Genomic DNA, 23,745 nt, shown 5'->3' with positions numbered 1-23,745 from the left:
CTGTGCATCTACCCTGACACTTCTTGATGAGAGATGGATGATTGTTTGAGCTAAACAGGGGCTGTGCTGGCCGCACAGTCCTGGAGTTGTGAGGCTGTGCTGACTTCCAGCTCCATGGGCTGTTTCACCAGCAGGCTGCATGTAGTTGTCCGTGCACTTGGTGAGAAATTTGTTCCTGACATCCATGAGTTGGTGAGGGTTTTAGATGGTCTCTGAGGGGAGGGAGGAGCACGGCAGCTTGGTGTGCCCCCTCCAACGAGGGCTGCAGGTCGCAGGGTCCAGCTGGGGACTTGCAAACTCCTCTTGCCTATGGGTGGTATGTTCCTTAAATTCCTGGTCCTTGGGGCTTGGCTGGGAACATGACCTGAGCTACCCGCAGCAGGCCTGAACTGTGGGTTTGGGGGTCCTGCTGGCCAGGCTTGGGGATTCCTCTCCCCATGCCCCCAGTGTCTCCTATTGGGTAGGAATTCAGCCCACTAAGAATGGGAGAGGGAAGGGCGTTGCAGACTGATGCCCTAAGTGTCTGGGGAAGTATAGTGAATGAGAGGGACATTATGTTGGGGTGTGTATATCTACAGGTGTTAGTGTATGTGTGTTCTGTCTGCAGTGGGGCTTCTGACTGGTAGAGTGCATGGGTCTCAAGTGACAGACATAAGGCTTGGTGTGTGTGTTATCTGAGAATTTAATTGTTTGTGTGTGTGTGTGTTGAATCCTCTTTTGGGAGTATGGGAGTGTGTGTTTGTGGGAGCATATGAGACTTGGAGTGTGTGTGACTATGTGACTGCAAGAGCCCATCTGTCTCAGAATATGTGTGTGTGTCTACAAGTGTGTTTGAGATCATGTGTGTGTGACAGGGTGCATGTGATTATATGCACATGACTATGGGATTGTGATGGGGTGTGTCCAGCTGACTCTGCCCTGTGTGTCTGAGAGAGACATGGTGTGGGGGCTGTGGGATGGGCTGGAGGCTCAAGGGAAATGCACTGTGAACAGACTGCCGGGGTAACAGAGCAAGGTCTGAGGGCAGATCTGAGGGCTGTGCTGTATGCTGTGCTTAGTCTCTCAGTCTCCAACTCTTTGTGCCCCCATGGACTGTATCCCGCCAGGCTCTTCTGTTCATGGGGATTCTCCAGGCAAGAATACTGGACCTGAGGCCAGAGTGCTCTTTTAAGAGAATTTCTTCCTAGACACAGAGACACAAGGATAATGGCGGCTGATAGATGTGGGCCCAGGGAACTGGACCTCTGCTCTTCCCCTTCCATCTTCCTTCCTTCCTTCTCTGGCCCTGAGCACTCTGCTGCACTGCCCTCCCTCAGTTGAGGGGGTGGTGACATTTGGAGGGTCCTTTCTGAGCAGGAGGGTCACTTTGCAGGGCAGAGAGGGCTGGGTGCACTCCCTGAGGATGTGAGGCCACTCTGGACTGTCCAACTGGACAATTGTGGCTCTGACACACTTTGGCAGCTCAGAGGGAAGTGCTCAGAGGTAGTGTTTGCTTACCTCCCACCCTCACCTGTTTGTCCAACCTCTCACCTGTCACCCTATCAGCCCATACCCAGTACGCATGCTTTTCCATGACTGTTGTGCAGGGATTGTACCTCCAGTGTCTCAGGCATCTGTTACATGCCTGTCGTACAATAGGCTGTGTGATGGCCTAATGAATCTCACCATGCACTCCTGAGGTTAACAGGCATACACATAACTTCACTTGCATGATGCAGGCAGGTAAAACACTTTTCTATGATAGTGCCTGGCCCATGGGAAGGATTGTACCTCAGCCCTGAGGACACTGCAGGAGTGGCGGTGGCTGGCAGCCAGGGACATCACCTTGCTTGAGACATTTACCTTACCTGCCTTTTATCCCATGGAACCTGATGACCTCTGAATTGAGCCAAGAGAGTGAATAAGGCATTCCAAATTCCCAGCCAGTCTTCCTCCCTCATTTGACTCAGTCCCATTCTCAGTCTGAATGTGGTTGTGGGGTGTGAACACTGGCCTTATTCCTGAGCTGTGTGGGTCTCTGCCAGGAACCATTATCCTTGAGGCCAGACCAGGCCATGAAAATCTCCTCATTCAGAAATGATACCTTCATCCCTCATTCACAACTTCCCCTCTGTGCCCTGCTATGTCAGGCTCCCCTTTCGCACCTCCACTTCTTTGCCTGTTCTCTGGTCCTAGTGTGGAAGTCATACTGACCCTGGGGAGAAAAGCTGCCTTGACTTGGGGGAGATGGTGTGATTGAGGGTGTTGGGGTATTTTGTGTAGAGATGATGAGGCTGAGGGCTAACTTTGACTGGGAACAGTCTCAGTGACCCTGAGAGCAGAGTGGGACCCTGATGCCTCCCTGCCCCTGGGGTAGGGGTGGCAATTGTACTGACCTTACATTTCCCTTCATAGCAAAACTCTCTATAAGACTTGACTACTCCCTCTGTCTCTACTTCCATGTCTTCGTCCTTGGTCCTCAGACTTCACCACTTGGCTTTCATTCCCACATCTGCAATGAAGTGGTTATTGGGGAGGTCATGCAGATGGGCATTGCCTTGTCCTCCTCTGGGAGGTGATTTCTCCACCAAGGTCATGGTGGAGTATCCTGAGAGAAGATAATAGAGACAAGATAGGCTTTAGACACAGATTTTTTAGGAAATCTGGTGGATTTGATGTGAATGATGAGGGAAAGGGGGAAATCTAGGCTCTGGGATACTATTTATTGAGATGGAAGAAGACTTTCTTATGGTTAGGAGGATACAGGTTATTTTGGGGGAAATTAGGTATTACATTTTGGACTTTGGACAAACTATTAATAGATCAGAAGTATCAAAAACATCCAATGGGAGATTTCAAGTAGGCAGTTAGTTAGGAGTTTGGAGCTCATAGATATAGACTGAGGGTACAAACTTGAGAGTTCATACCATAAAGACAGTGTTTCAGCTTAATAATATTCATGAGATGATCTGGGGAAGAGAAAGAGGAAAGAGAAAAAGGTGGGTACCAAATGTCTCTCATATGCCACTTTGTTTTATTTTTTAATTTTAATTGGAGAATAATTGCTTTACTATACTGTGTTGCTTTCTGCCACACATCAGCAAGAATCAGTCGTAGGTATGCATATGTCTCCTCCCTCTTGAACCTCCCTCCCACCTCCCACTTTATCCCACCCCTCTAGTTTGTCATGGAGCTCTGGATTTGAGCTCCCTGAGTCATACTGCTAATTCTCACTGGCTATCTGTTTTACATATGGTAATGTATATGTTTCAGTGCTACTCTCTCAATTGGTCACACCTGCTCCTTCCCCACTGTGTCCACTTTGTGTGCAACTTTGAATGTCAGCCTCACCTGTTACTCTGGCCACTGCTGGGACTACTGGTTGCATGAAGGTTTAGACCATCTTAGGTTAGGAAGTGCTTTACTTGACATCAGTGGTATCCTAGCTGGCATCCCCTCTGACCAAGGACTCACTTTACAGCAGATGTAGTGTGCTAGTTGTCTCATGTTCACTGACATTACTGGTATTTCCATATTTTCCCTCAGCCAGAAGCAGTTGAGAGTATTTTGCATAGCCTTTTGAAGACTCAGACGTACGTGGTGCTGGCTGGGTAAGAGCACCTTGTGGGGCTGGCTCAGTGGCCTCCAGGATGCAGTGTGTGCTCTAAGTCAGCAATCAATGTCTGAATAACCCATCCCCTGACTGAAGGAGGCACATCACCATTTCTTGGGTCTTCTTGCAGGTTTTTTCCTATACAACCTGGATTCATGAGTCTTGACAATTGAGGATTGTCTCCTTTCACTATTACCCCTAGTGATCCAACAGCAACACTTTTTTTTTTTTTTTTTTTTGCTTTCTGTCCCTAAAACTTTGGGATTTGGAAGTTTTAGTTCTCAAGGGAGGAATACTTTCACTGGGGGACACAGAACTAGTTCTGAGCCTGCTTCTTGGTCAATGTGGTCTCCAATCCCACTGACCAGGCCAAGAAGAGGTTATTGTGGTGACTGGGGTGATTAGTTTTAGTTATAGTTATTATAATTATTAGTTATATAGTTATTAGTTATGTATTATAGTTATAGTTGTATATTAGTTACATATAGTTATATGTATAGTTATATGTACTGAGAGTGAGAAGTATGTCTGGAACACAGGAGATCTCCTGTGGCATCTCTTAGTGCTCCCTTATATTGTATATTATTATATTAGTATACCTTACATATGTGGTAAAATTAATGGAAAACTACAACTCCCCACTATAGACAGAACTACTAATGTCCCAGACCCTTCAGAAATGAAAGTCTGTGTCACTGTGCAGGGAAAGAAGAATGTTTTCTGAGAGCAAAAGGCGTATAGAATAGGGTAGTGGAAATGTAGTTAGAAACAGAATTATAAATACTAGCTATAATCACATGGTTTGCCTTGGAAACAAACAGAGATCACTCTGTTGTTTTTGAGATTTCATCCAAGTGCTGCATTTCAGACTCTTGTTTACTATGATGGCTACTCCTTTTCTTCTAAGGGATTCCTGCCCACAGTAGTAGATACAATGATCATCTGAGTTAAATTCACCCATTCCGGCCCATTTTAGTTCACTGATTCCTAAAATGTCAATGTTCACTCTTGCCATCTCCTGTTTGATCACTTACATTTTGCTTTGATTCATGAACCTAACATTCCAGGTTCCTATGCAGTATTGCTCTTTACAGCATTGGACTTTACTTCCATCACCAGTCACATTTACAACTGGGTGTTGTTTTTTATTTGGTTCCGTCTCTTCATTCTATCTGGAGTTATTTCTCCACTGATCTCCTGTAGCATATTGGGCACCTACCAACCTGGGGAGTTCATCTTTGGAGAAGACACAAAAAGTGTCCTATTGTTTTGCCTTTTCATGCTGTCATGGGGTTCTCAAGGCAAGAATACTGAAGTGGTTTGCCATTCCCTTCTCCAGTGGACCATGTGTTGTCAGAACTCTCCACCATGACCCGTCCATCTTGGGTGGCTTTACAAGGAAGGCATGGCTCATAGTTACATTGAGTTAGACAAAGCTGTGGTCCAGGTGATCAGTTTGGTTAGTTTTAAGTGATTGTGGTTTTCAGTCTGTCTGTCCTCTGATGGATCAGGATAAGAGGCTCATAGAAGCTTCCTGATGAGAGAGACTGACTGAGGGGGAAACTGGGTCTTGTTCTGGTGGGTGGGGCCATGCTCAGTAAATTTTAAATCCAATTTTCTGTTGATGGGCGGGGCTGTGTTCCCTCCCTGTTGTTTGACCTGAGGCCAAACTATGGTGGAGGTAATGAAGATAATGGCAACTTCCTTCAAAAGGTCCTGTGCATGCACTGCCTCACTCATTGCCCCCGACCCTGCAGCAGGGCACTGCTGACCCATGCCTCTGCTGGAAATTCTGGGTCAGTCTCTTGTGGGGTCGCTGCTCCTTTCTTCTGGATCCTGGTGTACACAAGGTTCTGTTTGTGCCCTCCAGCAGTCTGTTTCCTCAGTCCTGTGGAAGTTCTGGCAGGGTTAATGGCGACCTCCTCCTAAAGGGCTTATGTCATATCCAGGTCTGCTGCATCCAGAGCCCTTACCCCTGCGGCAGGCCACTGATGCTGAAGCTGAAACTCCAATACTTTGGTCACCTGAGTGAAGAACTGACTCATTGGAAAAGACCCTGATGCTGGGCAAGATTGAAGGTGGAGGAGAAGGGGACTACAGAGGATGAGATGGTTGGATGGCATCACCGACTCGTTGGACATGAGTTTGAGCAAGCTCCGGGAGTTGGTGATGGACAGGGAAGTCTGGTGTGCTGCAGTCCATGGGGGTCACAAAGAGTCAGACATGACTGAACGACTGAACTGAACTGATGATCACATGAGCAGTTGCAGAAATAAAGACTGTAATAGTTGCGAGTATTTCTTCCTTATTTTGATTATGCACATCTTTGTGTGAACATACCTGCCTTAATATGGCCAGTTCACTTATCAAAAGAGAGTGAAGGGAACATTCTGAGAAGAGGCTAGAGGGTAGTTTGCTGATAGCAACCTGAGTTATAGAGAAAGAAGAAATGGGCTTTGAGGGGTTTGGAAAGGGTAGTTCAGACTAGCAGTGAGAATTCAGGTACTAAGTTTGGGGTCAAGAGACTGAACCACAATGGGTCAGCCCTGAAAGTCTCTAGGTTGAGGGAGGACAACTGGGAATATGGTGATGAGGATGGGCTAGGAAAGGCATACCAACACTGCTTGGGATGTGGCTCTCTGTAGCTAGGTAACAGTGTAGGTTTTCTTTTATAATTCCCTCCAGCTTTCTCCAGGTAAAAGTGTATGGTGGGGAATGAGGATGCCAAGAAAAGAAACAAATCTTGGTCTCCCCTGTACCACCATAGCTGGTGTCAGAGCCGAGATTGTAGAGGAAAGGTGGTGAGTTTTTATTCCTGCCTGTGCCTAGCAGCAAAGAGAGGTCCAGGACAAACCCAGGACCGGAGGGGCAGCATGTGCTATAGCAAAGAGGCCCCTAGGTGAGGATGCTCAAGAGCAAGTGTGAACCATTCTGTATGCCATGTGTCTGAGCAGAAGGTGGCCCTGAGGCCTAGGGGTGGATTGAGTCAGGAGTTAATCTGACACCTGGTTGCCATTAGAGATGTCTGTGCTGGAGGATGGAGGGGAGGGGACACTTGGGGAGATCTCCACTGTGAGCTAGCTTCAGAGAGGGGGAGGTTCAGTGGTAGGTGAGCAGCAGAGGGGTCAGTGTGAGGGCCAAGTAGTGAGCCAGGGAACAGAGGCATAGGGGAAACAGGCCTTTCCTGAGGGCCAAGTAGGGCCTAGGGGCTTCTCATAGTTGAGACCTTAGAGGGACCTGGACAGGGAGTTTTCACACCACAATGTAACACAACAGGACATGACACAGTGAAACACAGAGTAGTGCGTAGTTCTACTGAACCGTAGCAGAGCAGAGAAGGAGGGCTGCAGGGGCCAGAGGAAATATGGGGCAGACTGACTGCAGTTGGATCCATTGTGATTACTGCAGAACCTGGATCTCCTTGAGGCTGAGCACAGGAGTTGGTGGTGGAGTATAGGGTGAGGTCTGGCATTGATCTCCCTGTCTCTCAGCCAGGTCATTTTGGGAAATGGATGGTCTTCCAGCTGAGCCAACAGTGCTAATGGTATTTCTGAGTTTCCTCAGCCAGGCTTCCTGCTTCTCCAGCCAGACTGGCTCCCACATGAGCCTGGTCATGGGACCGAGCACCCTCTGTTTATGGAGCTGTGTGATTTTTCAGCCAGGGACTGTTGGTCCTGTGGCCAGGCTGGGCTATGGAAAAGAGCCTTGTCCCCAAACAATGCATTCCTCACACAACTCACTTCCTTTCCCTTTCCGTGGCCCTCAGGGTGGGGAGTCATATGGACTTTGAGGGATTTGGGGGCAGGAGTTGGATAGAGACTGTCAGGCAGAGACCTCGATCTGAGACTGGGGCCTGCTGACCAAGGAATGAGCACAATAGCACAGGAATCCAATCCCGCACCCCTGCGACGCTCCCTCCAACCCCCGCCAAGGGGGCAGGATGGATGGGGACCCTGGTGAAACCCTGAAGAGGCTGCCCCTGGGAGCAGTTTGTTTTGAAGTTTGGGCCTCAGCCGTCTTGCCAGTCTTTGTATCTACAGCATTTGCAAGAAGCAGCAGTATAGGCACTTTGTTGTTCCAGCTTCTTGCTTCAGGCTCCTGAGGGGATCCAAGAGTGTAATCACATACACAACAAGTTTAACATACAAAGCGCACCTTCTTTAAGAGATGTCGTGTCAAGGGCTTTTACACACCCAGCTCAAACCTGCCTGAGTGAGGACAAAGTGTGGTCATGAGGAATTCAATGGCAGTGACTGAGAGGAGCACAAGACCACCAGAAACCTGTTAAAGAGTGAACTTCAAACCACTGCAATGTTGTAAAGTAATTAGCCTCCAACTAATAAAAATAAATGGAAAAAAAAACAAACAAACAAACAAAAAAAAAAGAGTGAACTTCAGCTTTTCCCTTTCAGAAAAGCTGGAGCCAGCACCTCTGTTGTCCCTGCTGAACTCCACCAGTGATCATAAAGTTGGCTGACCCAGGCTGCTGGTCTGTTGCCTGGGTACTATCTTGATCTCTGTGGTTTGCTCCAGCTGCTAGTTTCCGTAAGCAGCTCTTTATCCCGTCTCAGCCCAGATTTTGATGTAGGCAAGTTGACATTCTTCCTTCCCTTCCCAACTTTTGTGTGATCTTCTAGAAAAACATTTTTAACTTTAAAATAGAAAAGTTATTGCATCAGTGTACATCCCTAGTAGCAGTGTGTTAATTCCTGCTTGCTCTATAGCGCCAATAAATAGCTGGTATTATATCTCTTTCTGATATTAGTCACTGGTAGGGAGATGTGCAGTGGTATCTCATTGTGGTTTCAATTTGTTTTTACTGATGTATTGAGCACTTCATACGTTTATTGATAATTTTGTGAAATGCCAGTGGAAGTATTTTCTTCATTTATGTGTTGCATTTTCTTACTTTCCCCACCCTGATTGACTAATTAGAATCAATTGTTCTTTTTATATTCTGGATAAGAGACCTTGGTTGATTATTTGTTGAAAATCTTTCCCAACACAATGAATTACCTTTTTACTTTCTTAATGGTATTTTAATAAACCCAAGTTTAAAATTTAATATAATTGAATTTATCATGGCTATCCCTTAAGATCAGGGTTGTGTGTATGTGTGTGTGTTTTGTTTTAAAAATCTTGTTATTCCCAAAGTTATAAAAATATTCTTTTATATCATTTCTAAAGACTTTGTTTTGCCTTTCCCATTGAGGTCTATAATACATATAGTATTAAATTTTGTGTGTGGTTGTGAGGTAGGAGTCCAATTACTTTTTCATGTAGAAATCTTATTTTCCTGGTACCAATAGGAAAATTTCATCACTTTCCCAGTGCTTTTCAAGTGCTGTCTTTGTCAAAAATGAGAGTGCTAAAAAAAAAAAAAAAAAAGTGAGTGCTGGGACTCCTCTTGTGGTACAGTGGTTAAGAGTCTGCCTTTCCATTTTTCACAGAACTAGAAAAAAAATTTCACAGTTTGTATAGAAACAAAAAAAACCCTGAACAGCTAAAGGAATCTTGAGAAAGAGGAATAAAGCTGGAGGAATCAACCTTCCTGATTTCAGACTATACTACTACAAAGCTACAGTCATCAAGACAGTATGGTATTGTTACAAAAACAGAAACATAGACCAATGGAACAAGATAGAAAGCCCAGAGATAAACCCACACACCTATGGGCACCTTATCTTTGACAAAGGAGGCAAGAATATACAATGGAGAAAAGATAGTCTCTTCAATAAGTGGTGCTGGGAAAACTGGACAGCTACATGTAAAAGAAGGAAATTAGAACACTTCCTAACACCATAAGCAAAGACAAACTCAAAATGGATTAAAAACCTAAATGTAAGACCAGAAATTATAAAACTCTTAGAGGAAAACCTAGGCAGAACACTCTTTGACATATATCACAGGAAGATCCTCTGTGACCCACCTTCTAGAGTAATGGAAATAAAAACAAAAATCAGTTCAGTTAAGTCACTCAGTCGTGTCCAACTCTTTGCAACCCCATGGATTGCAGCACGCCAGGCTTCCCTGTCCATCACCAACTCCTGAAGCTTGCTCAAACTCATGTCCATCGAGTTGCTGATGCCATCCAACCATCACATCCTCTGTCATCCCATTCTTCTCCAGCTTTCAGTCTTGCCCAGCATAGGGTCTTTTCCAATGAGTCAGTTCTTCGCATCAGGTGGCCAAAGTATTGGAGTTTCAGCTTCAGCATCAGTCCTTCCAATGAATATTCAGGGTTGATTTCCTTTAGGATTGACTGGCTTGGTCTCCTTGCAGTCGAAGGGACTCTCAAGAGTCTTCTCCAATACCACAGTTCAAAAGCATCAATTCTTTGGTGCTCAACTTTCTTTATAGTCCAACTCTCACATCTATACATGACTACTGGGAAAAACCATAGCTTTGACTATATGGACCTTTGTCAGCAAAGTAATGTCTCTACTTCTTAATATGCTGTCTAGGTTGGTCATAGCTTTTCTTCCATGGAGCAAGCATGTTTTAATCTCATGGCTGCAGTCACCATCTGCAATGATTTTGGAGCCCCGCCAAATAAAGTCTGTTGCTGTTTTCATTGTTTCACCATCTATTTGACATGAGGTGATGGGCCCGTGTGCCATGATCTTTGTTTTTTGAATGTTGAGTTTTAACTAAAATGGACTGGATGGGCAAATTTAATTTAGATGACCATTATATCTACTACTGTGGGCAAGAATCCTTTTGAAGAAATGGAGTACCCCTCATTGTCGCCAGAGGAGTCTGAAATGCAGTACTTGGGTGCAATCTCAAAAATGACAGAATGATCTTGGTTCGTTTCCAAGGCAAATCATTCAACATCACAGTAATCCAAGCCTATGCCCCAACCAGTAATGCTGAAGAAGCTGAAGTTGAATGGTTCTTTGAAGACCTATGAGACCTTCTATAAGTAACGCCCAGAAAAGGTGTCCTTTTCATCATAGGGGACTGGAATGCAAAAGCAGGAAGTCAAGAAATACCTGGAGTAACAGGCAAATTTGACCTTGGAAGACAAAATGAAGCAGGATAAAGGCTACCAGTTTTGCCAAGAGAACGCATTTGTTATAGCAAACACCCTCTTCCAACAACACAGGAGAAGACTCTACACATGGACATCACCAGATGGTCAACACTGAAATCAGATTGATTATATTCTTTGTAGCTAAAGATGGAGAAGTTCTATACAGTCAGCAAGACCAAGAGCTGACTGTGGCTCAGATCATGAACTCCTTATTGCCAAATTCAGATTTAAATTGAAGAAAGTAGGGAAAGCCACTAGACCATTCAGATATGACCTAAATCAAATCCCTTATGATATTACAGTGGAAGTGACAAATAGATTCAAGGGATTGGATCTAATAGACAGAGTACCTGAAGAACTATGGATGGAAGTTCATGACATTATATAGGAGGCAGTGATCAAAAATCGAAAATAAGTGGGACTTATACTCCAAAACTTTAGCACATCAAAGAAAACTATAAACAAGATGAAAAGACAACCTTCAGCATGGGGGGGGGGGGAATAATAGCAAATGAAACATTTGACAAAGAATTAATCTCCAGAATACACAAGCAGCTCATGCAGCTCAATATCAGAAAAATGAACAACCCAGTCAAAAAGTGGGCAGAAAACACTGCCAGTCTCCTTGCTGATCCTCTTTGCCCCATCAGCTTTTCTCTGTCCTCATAAGACACAGGGAAAACATTGGATGTAAAATTTGAGAAGCAGCTTTTACTAAAGTCCCATAAGGATGTCTGAATTGTTTCTGTCACACAGCTGAACGGCGTTTTTCTTGCTCAAATTGATATTCTTATTTTAGGCTAGTTTTGATTTTCAGCTAGTTTTTATTATTTCTAATTCAGCTATCTATAATAACTTCAGAAATCTTTTCGACAATAAAATTTGTACCCCAGATTAAAAAAAAAAAAAAGTGAGCAGACAGAATACCTAAACAGACATTTCTCCAATGAAGACATCCAGATGGCTAATAAAAACATGAAAATATGCTTACCATTGCTCATTAGAGAAATGCGAATCAAAACTACAATGAGCTATTGCCTCATTCTGGTCAGAATGGCCATCATAAAAAAAAAATCTATAAACAATAAATGCTGGAGAGGGTGTGGAGAAAAGGGAACCCTCTTGCAGTGTTGGTGGGAATTAAATTGATTCAGCCACTGTGGAGAACAGTATAGAGATTCCTTAAAAAACCAAGAATAAATCTACCAAATGACCCAGCAACCCCACTACTAGGCTTGTATTCTGAGGAAACCATAAATGAAAAATACACGTGTACTCCAGTGTTCGTTGCAGCACTATTTACCATAGCCAGGACATGGAAGCAACCTGATGTCCATTGACAGATGAATGGATAAAGAAGTTGTGGTACATATATACAGTGGAATACTACTAAACCATAAAAAGGAATACATTTGAGTGAGTTCTAATGAATTGGATGAACCTAGAGCCTGTTACACAGAGTGAAGTGTCAAAAAGAAAAATATCATACATTAACACATATATATGGAATATAGAAAGATGGTACCGATGAACCTATTTGCAGGGCAGCAGTGGAGACGCAGACATAGAAAACAGACTTGTGGACACGGTAGGGGAAGGAGAGGGTAGGACAAGTTGAAAGAGTAGCATGGAAACATACCATATGTAATAGCATTCCATATGTAATAGCCAGTGGGAATTTGGTGAATGACTCTGAGCTCAAACTGGTGATCTCTGACAACCTAGAGGAGTGGGGTGAGATGTGCTGGGAGGTGGGAGAAAGGTTTAGGAGGGAGGGGACATATGTGTAACTATTGCTGATTCATTTATGGCTGAAATTAACACAATATTGTAAAGCAATTATCCTCCAATTAAAAATAAATAATTTAAAAGTTGGAGAGGGTGTGGAGAAAAGGGAACCCTCTTACACTGTTGGTGGGAATGCACACTAGTACAGCCACTATGGAAAACAGTGTGGAGATTCCTTAAAAAACTGGAAATAGAACTGCCATATGACCTAGCAATCCTACTCCTGGGCATACACACCGAGGAAACCAGATCTGAAAGAGACACATGCACCCCAATATTCATCGCAGCACTGTTTATAATAGCTAGGACATGGAAGCAACCTAGATGCCCATCAGCAGATGAATGAATAAGAAAGCTGTTGTACATATACACTATGGAATATTACTCAGCCATTAAAAAGAATTCATTTGAATCAGTTCTAATGAGATGGATGAAACTGGAGCCCATTATACAGAGTGAAGTAAGCCAGAAAGATAAAGACCAATACAGTATGCTAACACATATATTTGGAATTTAAAAAGATGGTAATGATAACCCTATATGCAAAACAGAAAAAGACACAGATGTACAGAACAGACTTTTAGACTCTGTGGGAGAAGGTGAGGGTGGGATGTTCAGAGAGAACAGCATTGAAACAAGTATACTATCAAGGGTGAAACAGATCACCAGCCCAGGTTGGATGCAGCTCAGGGCTGGGGCACTGGGAAGACCCAGAGGGATGGGATGGAGAGGGAGGTGGGAGGGAGGATCGGGATGGGGAACACATGCAAATCCATGGCTGATTCATGTCAATGTATGGCGAAAACCACTACAATACTGTAAAGCAATTAGCCTCCAACGAATAAAAATAAATGGAAAAAAAATAATTTAAAAGAAAAAATATCTGCATTCTGATGCAGGAGACATGGGTTCTATCCCTGGTCAGGGAATAAAGATCCCACATTTCTCAGGGTAGCTAAGCCCACATGCTGCAATTACTGACTGTATGAGTTCTTGAGCCCATGCTCTGCAACTATAGAAAGCCCACGTATCACAACGAAGACCAAGCACAGCCAAAAATTTTAAATATTTTATATTAAAATATTTTATCTGTAGATTCTTTTGTACTTATATGAATATATCTAATACCTGTTTGTTTTTTCCTTTCCAATTTGCATAGGTTATTTTTTCTCTTGCTTTACTGCATCTGTAGGATCTCTCTCTGTGTGTGTTAGTTGCTTAGTCGTGTTCGACTCTTTGTGACCCCATGGACTGCAGCCCGCCAGGCTCCTCTGTCCATGGGGTTTTCCAGGCAAGGATAGCTAGAGTGGGTTGCCATTTCTTCCTCCAGGGGATCTTCCTGACCTAGGGATCAAACCCAGGTTTCCTACATTGCAGGCAGGCTCTTTACTGACTGAGCTACCAACCTAATTTGTATACCTTTTATTTATTTTTCTTGTCCATTTGCTGTGGCTAAGACTTCCAATACTATGCTGAACTAAAGTGGTAAGACTGGGCATTCTTGTCTTGTTCCTGAATTTAGTGGGAAAGCTTTCAGCTTTTCAACATTGATTATTATGTTGGGTATTGATTTGTTATAAATGGTTTTTATTATTGTTGGGCTATGTTACCTTTATACCCACTTTTTGTTGTTTAGTTGCCAAGTCAGGTGTGACTGTTTACCCACTTTGGTGAGGTTTTTTTTTTTCTTCTTTTAAATTGTGAATGGATGTTGAATTTTGTCACATACTTTCTGTCTACTGAGATTATAATGTTTTTGTCTTTCCTTTTGTTACTATGACATATTGATTGATTTGCATGTGTTGACTTTTAAAGAAATTATTTATTTTTGGCTGCTCTGAGTCTTCATTGCTGCATGAATGTTTTCTTAGTTGCAGCAAGTGGGGGCTCCTCTTTGTTGCAGTGTGCAGGCTTCTCATTGTGGTGGCTTCTCTAGTTGCAGAGCACAGGCTCTAGGAGTGCAGGCTTCAGTAGTTGCAGCACATGGGCTCAGTAGTTGTGGCTCAAAGGCTATGGAGCTTGCAGGCTTGAATTGTTGTGGGACACCGGCTCAATAGTTGTGGCTTTTTGGCTCTAGGGCATAAGTTCAGTAGTTAGAGCGCATAGGCTTTAAACTAAAGAGTTGCTCCATGGCATGTGGGGAATCTTCCTGGACCAGGAATTGAACCCGTGTCCCCTGTACTGGCAGACAGATCCTTACCCACTATCTTCTTATCCATCAAGGAAGTCCTGATTTGCATATGTTGACTTTCTTTGTGATCCTAGAATGAATCAAACTTGATTGTGTTATATGATCCCCTTTTTTAAAAAAATGTATCATTGGATTCAGTTTGCTAATATTTTGTTGAGGATTTTTACATCTATATTCATCAAAGATACTGGCCTGTAATTTTCTTTTTCTGTAGTGTCTTTGTCTGGTTTTGGTATTAGAGTGATGGTGAGCTCAGAGGATAAATTTGGAATTTGGATAAATTTCCCTCCACTTCAGTTTTTTGGAATAGTTTGAGAAGGATGAGTATAAGTTATTTTTGTAATGTTTGGTAGATTTCCCCAGCAAATCCATCCAGTCCTAGCCTTTTGTTCGCAGGAACTTCTTTTTTTTTTTTTTAATTACAGATTCTATTTTACTTCTGCTGATTGATCCGTTCAAACTATCAGTTTCTTCTTGGCTCACTCTTGGCAGGCTGTATGCTTCCAGAAACTTGTCCATTTCTTCTAGGTTGTCCAATTTGTTGGCATATAGTAGTCTCATGATTTTTTTTGTATTTCTGTGGTATCATTTTTTTTCCCTCTTTCATTTCTTATTTTGTGTATTTGGATCCCTTCTCTTTTCTTCTTGATCATCCTGGCTAGATTTGTTGATTTTATTTATCTTTTCAAAAAAACGGCTCTTTGTTTTATTGACCTTCTCTATTTTTTATTTATATTTTATTTGTTTCCTCTCTGATCTTTATTATTTTTATCTTTATGTTGACTTTAGGTTTTGTTTGTTCTTATCTGTCTAATTATTTTATGTGGTAGGCTGTTTACTTCAGATTTTTCTTGTTTGTTTAGGACAACTTGATTACTGTGAACTTCTGTCTTAGAACTGTTACAACTGCCACAGTTTTTATACCTTTGTGGTCAGAAAAGGTGTCTGACATAATTCCTATCCTTTAAAATTTGTTGAGACCTAGTTTTGTGAACTAGTATGTGGTCTGACCTATAGGATGTTCCATACTTGAGAAGAACGTGTACTTTGGCATCTTTGGCATCTTTTGGATATAGTGTCTTGTAGATATTAATTAAGTCCAACTGGTCTGTTGTATCATTTAGGATTTCTGTTGCTTTTATCTATGTTAGTGTTTGTTTTGTATATTTAGTTACTCCTATACTGGGTACACAAAATTCTCTAAGCCACGCTTCAGCAATATGTGAACCGTGAAATTCCAGTTATTCAAGCTGGTTTTAGAAAAGGCAGAGGGACCAGAGATCAAATTGCCAACATCTGTTGGATCATTGAAAAAGCAAGAGTTCCAGAAAAACATCTATTTCTGCTTTATTGACTATGCCAAAGCCTTTGATTGTGTGGATCACAATAAACTGTGGAAAATTCTTCAAGAGATGAGAATACCAGACCACCTGACCTGCCTCTTGAGAAACCTGTATGCAGGTCAGGAAGAAACAGTTAGAACTGGACATGGAACAGCAGACTGGTTCCAAACAGGAAAAGGAGTTCGTCAAGGCTGTATATTGTCACCCTGCTTATTTAACTTACATGCAGAGTACATGATGAGAAACGGTGGGCTTGAAGAAGCGCAAGCTGGAATCAAGATTGCCGGGAGAAATACAAATAGCCTCAGATATGCTGATGACACCACCCTTATGGCAGAAAGTGAAGAAGAACTAAAAAGCCTCTTGATGAAAGTGAAAGAGGAGAGTGAAAAAGTTGGCTTAAACTTAACATTCAGAAAAGTAAGATCATGGCATCTGGTCCCATAACTTCATGGGAAATAGATGGGGAAACATGGAAGCAGTGTCAGACTTTATTTTTTTGGGCTCCAAAATCACTGCAGATGGTGACTGCAGCCATGAAATTAAAAGACGCTTACTCCTTGGAAGGAAAGTTATGACCAACCTAGACAGCATATTAAAAAGCAGAGACTACTTTGCCTACAAAGGTCTGTCTAGTCAAGGCTATGGTTTTTCCAGTAGTCATGTGTGGATGTGGGAGTTGGACTGTGAGTAAAGCTGAGCACAGAAGAATTGATGCTTTTGAACTGTGGTGTTGGAGAAGACTCTTGAGAGTCCCTTGGACTGCAAGGAGATCCAACCAGTCCATCCTAAAGGAGATCAGTCCTGGGTGTTCATTGAGAAGGACTGATGCTGAAGCTGAAACCAGTATTTTGTCCACCTCATGCAAAGAGTTGACTCATTGGAAAAGACCCTGATGCTGGGAGGGATTGGGGGCAGGAGGAGAAGGGGATGACAGAGGATGAGATGGTTGGATGGCATCACCGACTCTATGGACATGAGTTTGAGTAAACTCTGGGAGTTGGTGATGGACAGGGAGGCCTGGTGTGCTGCGATTCATGGGGTCTCAAAGAGTTGGACATGACTGAGCGACTGAACTGAACTGAATACTGGGTGCATGTACATCAACAAGTACAATATCCTCTTCTTGTATTGATCCCTTTATCATTCTACGATGTCTTTTTTCTTTTTTTTATGGTCATTGTGTTAAAGTTTATCTTGTCTACTATGAGTATCACTGCCTTCGCTTTCTTGTCAATTTCATTTGCATGAAGTATTTTTTTCATTCCCTTAGTTTAAGTCCTTGTGTGTCTTTCCCCTGCATTGAGTCTCTTGTAGACAGCATATTATAGGTTCTTGTTTTTTATTTTATTTTTTTTTCTATTTTTTTTTCATTTATTTTTATTAGTTGGAGGCTAATTACTGTACATCATTACAGTAATTTTTGTCATACATTGAAATGAATTAGCCATGGATTTACATGTATTCCCCATCCCAGTCCCCCCTCCCACCTCCCTCTCCACCCAATCCCTCTGGGTCTTCCCAGTGCACCAGGCCCAAGCACTTGTCTCATGCACCCAACCTGGGCTGGTGATCTGTTTCACCCTAGATAATATACATGTTTCAATGCTGTTCTCTTGAAACATCCCACCCTCGCCTTCTCCCAGAGTCCACAAGTCTGTTCTATACATCTGAGTCTCTTTTTCTGTTTTGCATATAGGGTTATCGTTACCATCTTTCTAAAGTCCATATATATATGTGTTAGTATACTGTAATGGTCTTTATCTTTCTGGCTTACTTCGCTCTGTATAATGGGCTCCAGTTTCATCCATCTCATTAGAACTGATTCAAATGAATTCTTTTTAATGGCTGAGTAATATTCCATGGTGTATATGTACCACAGCTTCCTCATCCATTCGTCTGCTGATGGGCATCTGGGTTGCTTCCATGTCCTGGCTATTATAAACAGTGCTGCGATGAACATTGGGGTGCACGTGTCTCTTTCAGATCTGGTTTCCTCGGTGTGTATGCCCAGAAGTGGGATTGCTGGGTCATATGGCAGTTCTATTTCCAGCTTTTTAAGAAATCTCCACACTGTTTTCCATAGTGGCTGTACTAATTTGCATTCCCACCAACAGTGTAAGAGGGTTCCCTTTTCTCCATACCCTCTCCAGCATTTATTGCTTGTAGACTTTTGGATAGCAGCCATCCTGACTGGTGTGTAATGGTACCTCATTGTGGTTTTGATTTGCATTTCTCTGAAAATGAGTGATGTTGAGCATCTTTTCATGTGTTTGTTAGCCATCTGTATGTCTTCTTTGGAGAAATGTCTGTTGAGTTCTTTGGCCCATTTTTTGATTGGGTCATTTATTTTTCTGAAGTTGATCTGGAGGAGTTGCTTGTATATTTTTGAGATTAATCCTTTGTCTGTTGCTTCATTTGCTATTATTTTCTCCCAATCTGAGGGCTGTCTTTTCACCTTGCTTATAGTTTCCTTTGTTGTGCAAAAGCTTTTAAGTTTCATTAGGTCCCATTTGTTTATTTTTGCTTTTATTTCCAATATTCTGGGATGTGGGTCATAGAGGATCCTGCTGTGATTTATGTCGGAAAGTGTTTTGCCTATGTTCTCCTCTAGGAGTTTTATAGTTTCTGGTCTTACATTTAGATCTTTAATCCATTTTGAGTTTATTTTTGTGTATGGTGTTAGAAATGTTCTAGTTTCATTCTTTTACAAGTGGTTGACCAGTTTTCCCAGCACCACTTGTTAAAGAGGTTGTCTTTTTTCCATTGGTCAACATCACTCATTATCAGAGAAATGCAAATCAAAACCACAATGAGGTACCATTACACGCCAGTCAGGATGGCTACTATCCAAAAGTCTACAAGCAATAAATGCTGGAGAGGGTGTGGAGAAAAGGGAATTCTCTTACACTGTTGGTGGGAATGCAAATTAGCACAGCCACTATGGAAAACAGTGTGGAGATTTCTTAAAAAGCTGGAAATAGAACTGCCATATGACCCAGCAATCCCACTTCTGGGCATACACACCGAGGAAACCAGATCTGAAAGAGACACGTGCACCCCAATGTTCATCGCAGCACTGTTTATAATAGCCAGGACATGGAAGCAACCCAGATGCCCATCAGCAGACGAATGGATGAGGAAGCTGTGGTACATATACACCATGGAATATTACTCAGCCATTAAAAAGAATTCATTTGAATCAGTTCTAATGAGATGGATGAAACTGGAGCCCATTATACAGAGCGAAGTAAGCCAGAAAGATAAAGACCATTATAGTATACTAACACATATATATGGAATTTAGAAAGATGGTAACGATAACCCTATATGCAAAACAGAAAAAGAGACTCAGATGTATAGAACAGACTTGTGGACTCTGGGAGAAGGCGAGGGTGGGATGTTTCAAGAGAACAGCACTGTAACATGTATATTATCTAGGGTGAAACAGATCACCAGCCCAGGTTGGGTACATGAGACAAGTGCTCGGGCCTGGTGCACTGGGAAGACCCAGAGGGATCGGGTGGAGAGGGAGGTGGGAGGGGGGGCTGGGATGGGGAATACATGTAAATCCATGGCTAATTCATTTCAATGTATAACAAAAATTACTGTAATGATGTAAAGTAATTAGCCTCCAACTAATAAAAATAAATGGAAAAAAAACTGTATAAAAAAAAAAGAAAATACAAATGTAAACTAAAAAAAAAAAAAAAAAAGAATTCATTTGAATCAGTTTTAATGAGATGGATGAAACTGGAGCCCATTATACAGAGCGAAGTAAGCCAGAAAGATAAAGACCATTACAGTATACTAACACATACATATGGAATTAGAAAGATGGTAACGATAACCCTATATGCAAAACAGAAAAAGAGACTCAGATGTATAGAACAGACTTGTGGACTCTGGGAGAAGGCGAAGGTGGGATGTTTCAAGAGAACAGCATCGAAACATGTATATTATCTAGGGTGAAACAGATCACCAGCCCAGGTTGGATGCATGAGACAAGTGCTCGGACCTGGTGCACTGGGAAGACCCAGAGGGATCGGGTGGAGAGGGAGGTGGGAGGGGGGATCGGGATGGGGAATACATGTATATCCATGGCTGATTCGTGTCAATGTATGGCAAGAACCACTACAATAGTGTGGGGTGGTTGGCCTCCAACTAATAAAAAAAAAAAAAGAAGAAGAATCAGACAGGGTGAGCATGGGGCCCAGTTCGTGGGCAGGCAGCAGAGACATAGGAGGAACAAGAAACCCCAGGCCCCTGGATGACCACTCTGAGTGTGAGACCCAACTCAGTGGGTTTATGTGGAAGCAGCTGAGTCCACAACTTGCGGGTTGGGTTTAGGATAAACTGAGGCCCAAGGAGTGATGGAGCTCAGCATGTGAACCTTGACCCTTTGTTCTTCCTCTCCTGTCAGGTGCTTAGGACAGGGGCTCGTTCTCACCCATTATTTTACTTTGGTCTCACTCCAGCTTTGGAGAATGGAGTTAGTGTGATTTTGTTAATGGGAACCGGAGACCCAAAGAAGGGTTGGAATATGTGCACATTCACAGGGTGAGTTAGCCGAGCTTGTCTCCCCAGTGTGGATGAGTGGGGGAAGCTGTGTCTTTTTTAGCATATGCTTTACCCACTCTGAGCTTCAGATTTTCCCTTTAAGATGATCATGATTACTCCTACCCCTCAAGGTTTCTGGGAGGTCTAAATTTGGTGGATGATGCTCATGACCTGGGTTCTGGTGATAGAAGTGATCAGACACTCTGACTGGTATGATGATCACCAACCTGACCCCTATGTACTGAATTTGTGGAGAAGCATGTGACAGCACTGAAATCCGGCTGCAGTGGGAAGGCACACTGGTGGTCTCCACTGTGGCTGTGTCCCCCCTCCCTCCACATCCAAAGCCCAATCTCTAGTGAGTAAGCACTCTCCTATGAATTGCAAGGTGTTTTATTGCTAGAATACTTTAATCAGACACCTGGATGTGGCAGGTTGCTGACATAACTTAGGGATCAGGCAAGAGGCTTCCTTGGGTTCCTGGCAGGGACAGTTCCATCAGCAGAGAGAGCTTGAGTATATCTTATTCTGTAAGAGAACGTGCAGAAACCTGGTGAGGCCTCGGGTGGACATGACAGTTAACTGCACTGAACTCAGGGGAGGGGCCTGGCGGCTTGTTTGGAGAGAGGCCTCCGGTTATGAGCAAGAAAGGATGGATATGTCCCAGTGAGGCTTCCTCCAATGGAACAGAGGTTGTGGGGTCTCCCTGCAGGGCTGAGGGCAGTCTTCTGTGATAGAAAGGGGAATATTGCTGAGGACCATCTGGCAGGGGTCTGGACTGAGTCCTGGAAGTCTTCAGGGGTGAGTTGATCCCTGTCTGCTTTCTCCCTCTGGTCCTTGGACACTTAGAGCTGAAATAGCTGCTTGTCCCACCACCTCTAGGGCAGCAGAGAAAGGATTCACCCTGATCCTCAACTCTGGGCATCTCAGGCCTGGGGAGGGCAGGAGGGCAGCTTTTGGAAGCTGCCTCCTCTTAGGGCATGTGTGGCATAATGGCCCTTTGGGATTCAGGGAACAAAGACAAATGTGGGGTTTAGGTGAGATGGAGTAGGGACTTGAAGCACCTAATGTTTGGAGAAAGGAAGGACTCAATGGAAATGGACTGCAGCAGATTCAGTTTTCTGTGTTGAAGAGGCTGGAGTCAGGGAGGCCAGCGCTGAGGGCCTAACTCCAAAGGCAGGTGGCATCACAGAGTCAGGAGGGCCTGGACGGTCCCAGGCTTGTGACCAGGCAGAGCTGAGTAGACAGAGCCAGCTCAAGAACTCCAGGCTGGATTGAGTCTTCCTGCAGGATCCTTTCCCACACTGTGGGTGTTAGCCACTTCCTCTCTACCTCCTCATTTATGAGGTTCTTTCTGCTCCCAGGTCCCCAGGGAAGGGCCAGGGTGGGGAGGAAATGATCTCCCCCACTTCCCAGTGCCCTGAGTAGACCCCTCTCTGCCCCTCCCACCCCACCCCCCACCCCTCCGCCATAGGCCCCACAGGCACATTCACAGATAGCCTGACCCACCAGAGCACTGAGAGCATCCTGCTTATCCTCCGCTGTCAGCTTCTCATCAACACAGCTCTTCAGGATATCAGCAGTTTCCAGTACATCAGAGTTTTGGTTATACTTTTCAACTTGTTCAATATACACCTCCTGGCTTCCCGATATGAACCGGTCAGCGTGTCCCTCAAGGCTGGGCAGATGTCATCACACTCTGAAACAAAAAAATAAGGACACACTCCCTGAAAGATACTTATCAGAACACACTGTTCCCTTCCCCCTCCCGACATGCTCAGTGCTGCCCTGGGAAGGTGTCAGAAAACTTCGGGAGCCCAGGTCCCAGCCACTCACTTATGCCCGTGATGAGAAGCAAGGCAGTGCAGAGCAGCAGGAGAGCTCCAGCCCGAGTCATGGTGCCAGTGGCAGATGCTCCCTACTCACCTGGAGCAGAGGTATACTCTGCTTGTCCTCACCCCCAGGGGGCCTGTGTCAGATGCTTCCTTTTTTCAGGGGATCCTGCCAGGCCACAGTGTGATGTTGCCCGGGGCTGCACAGGAGGAGCTGTGTGTGTTGGCAAGATGCTAGTCCTTGAGTCCACAGAGGGCACTGGCTCAGCCTCCTCCCCGTGGAGGACTCTGAGGGAGGGGCAGCTGACTCAGGAAGCTTAACAACTGAAAATCCCCAGGTTGACCAAAAAGGGCAAAAATGCTAAAAAATCAGGCCTCCTGAATGCTGGCCTATGAGAGCCTGTCGGAACAACACATGATCTTGAAGACAGGCAGGTGTGGACTTTATACTCTGAGCTTAGGAACGGTCTCACAGGGAGTAAGTGCCAGGCAAGTCAGAGCACAAGACCTGACCCCCCGGTCAGGCGCTCTGGTGGCTCCTGCCCTGCCCTGCTGTTATCACTGTGTCCTTGATCTTGTCAGTGGCCTCTGTTGGGCCACTTCCCCGAACCAGTTTCTGGAGGCTGGAAACCTCTTTTATGTGCTGGCCCAGAAATTTCTAGTTTTTTCTTGACCAAGTCCCTCCACCTGGCAACCTTGATAGCATCTCATTCTACACAGAAATATTTTCTGCAACTTCTTTCTTCTTTTCTTTTAATTGAGACTTTTTTGTGTGTATTAGATTATAGACAATTAAGAAGATTATGATAGTTTCAGGAGGACAACAAAGGGACTGAGCCATATATATGCACATGTATCCATTCTTTCACAAACTCCCCTCCTATCCATGCTGCCTCATAACACTGAGCAGAGTTCCCTGTGCAATAGTGGTCCTTATTGGCCATCCATTTTAAATACAGCATCGTCCATCCCAAACTTCCTCACTCTCTCTCACCTTTCCCCTGGCAACCATAAAGTTCATTCTCTAAGTCTGTGAGTCTGTTTTTGTTTTATAAATAACTTCATTTATATTATGTGGTTTTAGAAAGTGAAAGTGAAGTTGCTCAGTCGTGTCTGATTCTTGGCGACCCCATGGACTGTAACCTACCAGGAACCTCAGTCCATGGGATTTTCCAGGCAAGAATACTGGAGTGGGTTGCCATTTCCTACTCCAGGGGATCTTCCTGACCCAGGGATCGAACCTGGGTCTCCCGCATTGTAGGCAGACGCTTTACCGTCTGAGCTACCAGGGAAGTCCATGTGTTTTTAGATGCCACATATAAAAGGTGTCATAAGATGTTTCTGCTTCTCTGTCTGACTTTCTTCACTCTGTATGACAGTTTCTAGGTCCAACCATTTTCTGC

General features: G+C 43.8%; 1 protein-coding gene and 1 long non-coding RNA gene across 5 annotated transcripts in view; one reads left to right on the top strand and one right to left on the bottom strand.

Annotated features, from left to right (window-relative positions):
• Positions 1-5,884, top strand: part of WTIP (WT1 interacting protein) — a 56,555-nt gene extending 50,671 nt beyond the window's left edge. For both annotated transcript variants that reach the window (XM_070450982.1, XM_070450981.1), the window contains one exon: positions 5,542-5,884. In XM_070450982.1, the coding sequence (XP_070307083.1) occupies positions 5,542-5,584 (43 nt within the window). In that variant the 3' untranslated portion in view covers positions 5,585-5,884. The remainder of the gene's footprint in view (positions 1-5,541) is intronic.
• Positions 5,885-20,887: 15,003 nt separating this feature from the next.
• LOC139029875 (uncharacterized) overlaps positions 20,888-23,745 on the bottom strand; it is a 123,148-nt gene continuing 120,290 nt past the window's right edge. The window contains exons 1-3 of one of the 3 annotated variants that reach the window (XR_011482144.1): positions 22,437-22,535; positions 22,020-22,209; positions 20,888-21,038 (exon numbers count right to left, since the gene is read on the bottom strand). This is a non-coding gene — a long non-coding RNA (uncharacterized lncRNA). The other 2 variants (XR_011482143.1, XR_011482145.1) reach the window with 2 other exon arrangements.

Source organism: Odocoileus virginianus, chromosome 20 (assembly GCF_023699985.2).
Source record: "Odocoileus virginianus isolate 20LAN1187 ecotype Illinois chromosome 20, Ovbor_1.2, whole genome shotgun sequence".
Classification (NCBI taxonomy): domain Eukaryota; kingdom Metazoa; phylum Chordata; class Mammalia; order Artiodactyla; family Cervidae; genus Odocoileus; species Odocoileus virginianus.
Note: the sequence above shows the minus strand (reverse complement) of the source record. Positions and strands in the feature narration are given on the sequence as shown.